Source organism: Nicotiana tabacum, chromosome 16, assembly GCF_000715075.1.
Source record: "Nicotiana tabacum cultivar K326 chromosome 16, ASM71507v2, whole genome shotgun sequence".
In the NCBI taxonomy this organism is placed as follows: Eukaryota; Viridiplantae; Streptophyta; class Magnoliopsida; order Solanales; family Solanaceae; genus Nicotiana; species Nicotiana tabacum.
In genome coordinates, this window is record NC_134095.1 from 59,907,042 (window position 1) to 59,912,976 (window position 5,935).

General features: G+C 38.1%; 1 protein-coding gene across 1 annotated transcript; it reads right to left on the reverse strand.

The window, feature by feature from the left end:
• Positions 1-4,057: 4,057 nt before the first annotated feature.
• LOC107769572 (uncharacterized) lies at positions 4,058-5,173 on the reverse strand. Its single transcript, XM_016588798.1, has one exon. The coding sequence runs from the start codon at positions 5,171-5,173 to the stop codon at positions 4,058-4,060; it is 1,116 nt and encodes a 371-aa protein (XP_016444284.1).
• Positions 5,174-5,935: the final 762 nt, after the last annotated feature.

The window sequence follows — 5,935 nt, forward strand, 5'->3', positions numbered from 1 at the left end:
GAAGGTCAAAAGTGGTAAGTTAGATAACACAAAAGTAAAATCAGAATATAGCATTAATTCTGGGACTAAAAGTGCTATTTCCCCAAGTAATTTAACCCTTCGATTACTTTTATGAGCAAAGGGACTTGAATTACTGAAAAAGAGTAACCCAATACAAGGCAATTCCAACAGAAACATTGCACAGAAAAGAGGATATCTAAGGTGAATCCAGTGAAGATACCATTCGCCCAAAGAAAAAAAAACTATAAGCAGCATCTTCAAGAAGAGGACAGTGGGATCTTTACCTTACTACTCAACAACAACAACAAAAAAAACCAGTATAGTCTCACAAGTGGGTCTGGAGAGGGTAGATAGTATGCAGACCTTACCCCGAATGTAGAGAGGTATTTCCATTGGAAACTCGGCACGAGGAAAAATGAGAAAAGAGCAGCAGCAACATGCAATAACAAGAAAAACATAAAAGAAAACAAAGCGAAAGGAACAACATGAAGATAGAAATCTACAATATTAGAATACAATACTGCCACTAATAACACTAATAACACTGGAAATGTCCAGAAACCCGCACAACTACCTATTAACCTACAACCTTAATCCTCGGCCTCCGCACCTTCCTATTAAGGGTCATGTCCTCGATCAGATGAAGCAAAGCCATATCTTTCCTAATCACCTCTCCCCAATACTTTTTTGGCCTATCTCTACCTCTTATAAGACCCACTAAGGATAACCTCTCACACCTCCTTACCCGGCATCTGTGCTTCTCCTCTTCACATGCCCAAACCATCTAAGTCTCGCTTCCCGCATTTTGTCCTCCATGGGGCCACTCCTACCTTAGCTCGAATATCCTCATTCTTAATCTTTACCTTACTACTCGAAATATAATTTGAAATGAAAGCAAGAACTACAGAGCCTAAATCAATCTGGTCACTGGTTTTCAATAACCCACATTACTGTCTAATGTTGACTGCTTTAGGTACCAAAAACAAGGCTATTAAGACGAGAAGTGCACAAGATGTAGAGCATCTAAATCATAAAATTCCAGAGAATCCAAGCAACGGGTAAAAAGATATATCGCATCTAACTGCTAGGCCATCCATTTTCTGGTACCATTCGCAAAGAAAGCAAACCAGATAATATAAGCAAGAAAGTGAGATGACCAAACCAGATATTTGAAAAGAAAATTTTGCAATTGCATCTTCGAAACCTTGCAACCACTAAGACAGTAAGGTTTTGCCCTTCTGAAACTTTGATGAAACCTCAAAGGTACTCTTGCAAACTGTCCATCCATTCCGAGAGACACTTACAATTCTAAAAGGCAACAGAAGTACCAATTTCTTATATCTGTAATTTTAAAAACTACACCTTACTCTACCTTCCTCTGGCAACAGAAACACAGAGTTTTTTTTTTTCTCTTTTTATTTATAAGTAACACAGACAAGATTTCTTTAGGAGCAGTAAATTCATGTGAAAAGAAAGTTGGAAACTTCAGCCAAAAATAAAAGCATGCAGTCCAGAATGAGAAAAGGATTCATACAATTGGTAGATACAATCGTTGCACATCTACCTCAACGAATCAATAGACAAGAAAATCCGAATACCTTATATTTCCAGTATAATTGATTAATAAAGGCAGTCAACAAAGAGAGGAAAATATTCTAGATAGAATTAAGAAACATCAAGGAAAATAGATACACACCCAAAAGATAAAAACAGCAATGAGATGTGACTTGGCAGCAATATCTTAGAGAGGATTGAGAGAACAATATCAAGAAAGAACCTCAGAAACAAAGAATCTGCAGTCTGCATCTTACCACAAAAGAATCTTCCTTTTCACCTCTACCTTTGACGTACGCATCATGCACCTCAGAATCCTCAGATATCATTCCTGAAAGGCAGTCATACTTCTATTGAGACTTTGATTCAGAACATGACATAATGGTGTAAAGCCTAGTAAATCTGATGAAAGCATAGAGGAAACCAAAAGATCCTCTCTCACTTTGCTATCCCTATTCATGTAAGATAACCTTGTTAGCCGTCGATTACTGAATCCCAAATTTTGTCTGCACCACTATGTTATTAAGGAAAAAATGATATTGACACCATTACACAAATGATTTTCTGAAGTATTTTGAGCCAAAATTTCTTGTATCATTTATCTCAAGTGCCCTGCTTAAAAGAGGCAATTGCCTATGGTCTCTTTCAAAAAATTTCAACCATAGGCCACTTGCAACATGTAGAACCATTATGTTTGTTATGCAAACAAAAGCTTCTTCATGCCCACTCTTGATCAAATTGAGAGAAGACACTCCACGAGACATGCTGAAGTAGTCCACCTCTCCTAAATAGTGAAGATACAAACACAAATAAAACTATGTTTGAAGTGCAAAACTCAACCAAAGAAAACAAGAAATTTCAGCAAACTAGAAGATATATTCTCCAGAATGAGGATAAGCATTTATATGACGATGTTATCGAACCAAAATTTCTCCACAACTTTTCTTCTCCATTTACCAACAAACTAATTATTTCACAACGATTCTTCTCCACTAACCAAAAGCATCTTTTACTTTAAACTGAGAAAGCCTGCAATTTGCGGTGTTAACCTATAACATTGGCTAAAGCCTGCAATTTGCAATGTTAACCTATAACATTGGCTTGACAGTAATAAAATGTAAATTAGCAGTAAAAAGCTTGAGTATCTTGAAAGGACGGCAAAGCGATCCCAGTGATAAGTGGTTGATTTTTTTTGGATCCTAACTTTAGTTGGAGTAATACAGACATCATTATATATTGGATGCTGAAATTAGTCATTTTAATTGCAATTTGACAATGACTACTACATTCATATATGGTTAGTAATTTTTTATTTTCCGTAACTTGTGCACTTCAGTTACTGCTTTTTGCTTCGAGCCCCATGAATCTTGTCACTTTGTTGCGTTTTTCCCTTTTAAAACACTGAGGTTTCCTATCTAAGTCATACCAAAGAGCTAATAAAGTGAATTTTTTAGGAGACCAATAAAGTGATTATACGTCTCCATTTTCATCTATTTGCAGAGAGCCAATAAAGTGATTATACATCTATATCCAACCTTTAAAGTAAAAAAGAGTCCATTTTCATCTATTTGCAGAAAACATTGCGCAGACAGTGAAAAAATTTCCATATAGCTAGCATAAAAATTCAAAAAAAAAAAAAAAAAACTTTTTGGTGAAAATGGAAATGTTTCTGGTACTTGCTTAGCATAAGTAATTGTGGAAAATTTGGCAAGAGGGTGGACTTTAGCAGTTACACCTACAATTCCATCTCAAGACACAGTGGAATAAAATCTTTCCAACAAAAGTCTATTTTACTTGTGCTGCAGTATGTGTTGGCAGTCACTTAATTTTTAGCTTAGTTATGCTTCTCTACACACAGATCTACCCAAGCTGAGAGAAGATACTACATATATATTCCAGAAGCAATTCACTGGGTCAAATAGGGCTTTTTAAGACAAGAGGGGTTGCTCTGATGGTAAGTAACCCCCACTTCCAACCGAGAGGGTTGTGAGTTCGAGTCTCCCCAAGAGCAAGGCGGGAAGTTCTTGGAGGGAAGGATGCCGGGGGTCTATTTGGAAACAGTCTCTCTACCCTAGGGTAGGGGTAAGGTCTGCGTACACACTACCCTCCCCAGACCCCAGTAAGTGGGATTATACTGGGTTGTTGTTGTTGTTGTTGTTGTTGTTGTAATTGTAGGCGGTGTACTACGAAGTACATTTATTATCTTGGCCATCACATGACAACAGAAGAACCAATAAAGTTATTACAAGCAGTAAAGCAGAATATCTTATTCCGACTGAGAAAGCGATGCCGTCAGAAAAATGCTCCACTTTGTAGAAACATAAATATTTAGTCTCTTTGTTCATTTTGAAATCAAAGAACATCATCTTTTGACTTCAAAAAGATAAATTGCCTAATTAGCAACGAAATATGAACCAAACAGTAGCTTTGAGCTCAAAGAAAAACATGAAAGGAACAACAAATCAATAAAGTTGGTAAAACTCAAAAAACTAAAGATGCCCCATTAGCTTCTACATTTGACGTATAAATCATACACCTCAGGCATCTCATCCTTAAAAGGAAGCACATAACTCTCTAAGAACTTCAACTCAGACCATAGCACAACAGTGTAGAGGCTCCGACTACAATTTGTTAGCTTCTTCTGGCTGACTAGCTTCAAAATGTTATGTCTAAGCATAATCCTTTTCTCCAAGCTATAAGTAAAAAACGTGGGGTGAGAAACCAGGTAATTAGATTCATATCCGAGTTCCTTCATAAAAAAACTTAACGCATTTTTGAGCTTGTCTTCTGATTTGCTGAAACAGGCAGGATGTTTTTGAACCAATGTAAAAATGTCCGAGTCAGACCACCCAAAACTCCTGAAAATTCCAAATTTCTTTTCCAAAGTCGATTCTTTGAGAGATGCAAGTGCATAAATTCCATAGAGAAACATGGGGCAACCCCGAGAAATGTGATATTTTTTTTCTACTCGACTCACTACGTCTTCGAGCCACTCAGTTTTTTGAACTAAAAGCACAGGATTCCAAAACATAAGCTTCTCTATATCCACACATGATAACCCAATATTTTGCAGGAACGATATATTGGGTGGCATTACTTCATGAAGAGCATAAGCAAGCACCATATGATTTCTCTTAATGATTTTAACTACAGAATCATCATTACCCAATAGTTTCCGAAGATAATCAACATTTGGTCTGGTATAACAGTCTACCCTTGTGGTGAAGAATTTCCCACTGTTGGAAATAATTTGGACAAGATCCGACACGGAAAAGCCAAGTTCTTGAAGTACTTCAATTTTGGGTTTAAGGTGTTTATTTACATCACATAGCATCAATGCAGGGACTGAAGAAACAAGTTTTTTGATGTGGGTTTTATCTAAACCAGATTTTTCGAAGAAATTAAAGACTAATAGAGGCTTATATTTTCTGGGTCTCAAGCGACTTACCTTAACGCTTGTAGATATGGCTTCTTCTGTAGAGAACCCAAGTGAGTTCACCAGTGTTTCCACCAAATGCTTGGTGTGAGAATCTGCCGCAGCTGTTGAGTAAAATGCATGAAATCTGAAGCGATAAATGTAGAGGAGATGCATAACACCATTGTTTCGAAATCCGGACATCTAATCAAGCAGAAGCTTAAACCCTAAATCCTGGTAGTAGTGCAAAGTATTTTCGGTCACTTCGTGTTTTTTAGGACGGTGTTTGCCTGGGGCGCGTGAGTGGATTGTTCCATCCATTCTAATTTAATACTCTATAATTAAACAATATTAATCATATCAAAGAATGATCTGATTTGTTTGAGCAAGTTAGATATAATTATTGTATTAGATATTTTTACATACTTATACACTATTAAAATTTTTATTACCCTACCATAAGGCTAGCAAATGGGCCGGTTAGGCCTGGGACCGAACCAGGCCCGCAAGCCCATTAGGGTAATGGGCCTAACCAGATAGGACCGCGACCAGGGGGAGGCCTGCTAAGTGGGCCGGTTAAGGCCAAAAAATCGTTAGGACCCGACCGTTTGGGCCCGGGATCGGTTCCTAAATAGGCTAGCAAATGATTCGATTAGGCCGGGGACCGGACCAGGCCCGCGAGCCCATTAGGGTAATGGGCCTAATCGGACCTAATCGGATAGGACCTGGACCAGGGGTGGGCATGCTAAGTGGGCCGGTTAAGGCCAAAAAATCGTTAAGGACCGGACCATTTGGGCCCGGGATCGGTTCCTAACTGGGCTGGTTCAACCGGTCCCAAACGGGCCCAACGGCTAAATTTTAAAAAAAAATCCCTCAAAAAAGTTTGACCGTTGGGTCATTTAAAATATGGTCGTTGGGCCTGCAAAAATAGTCGTTTGGGCTTTGCAAAATAGCCATTTAACCCCC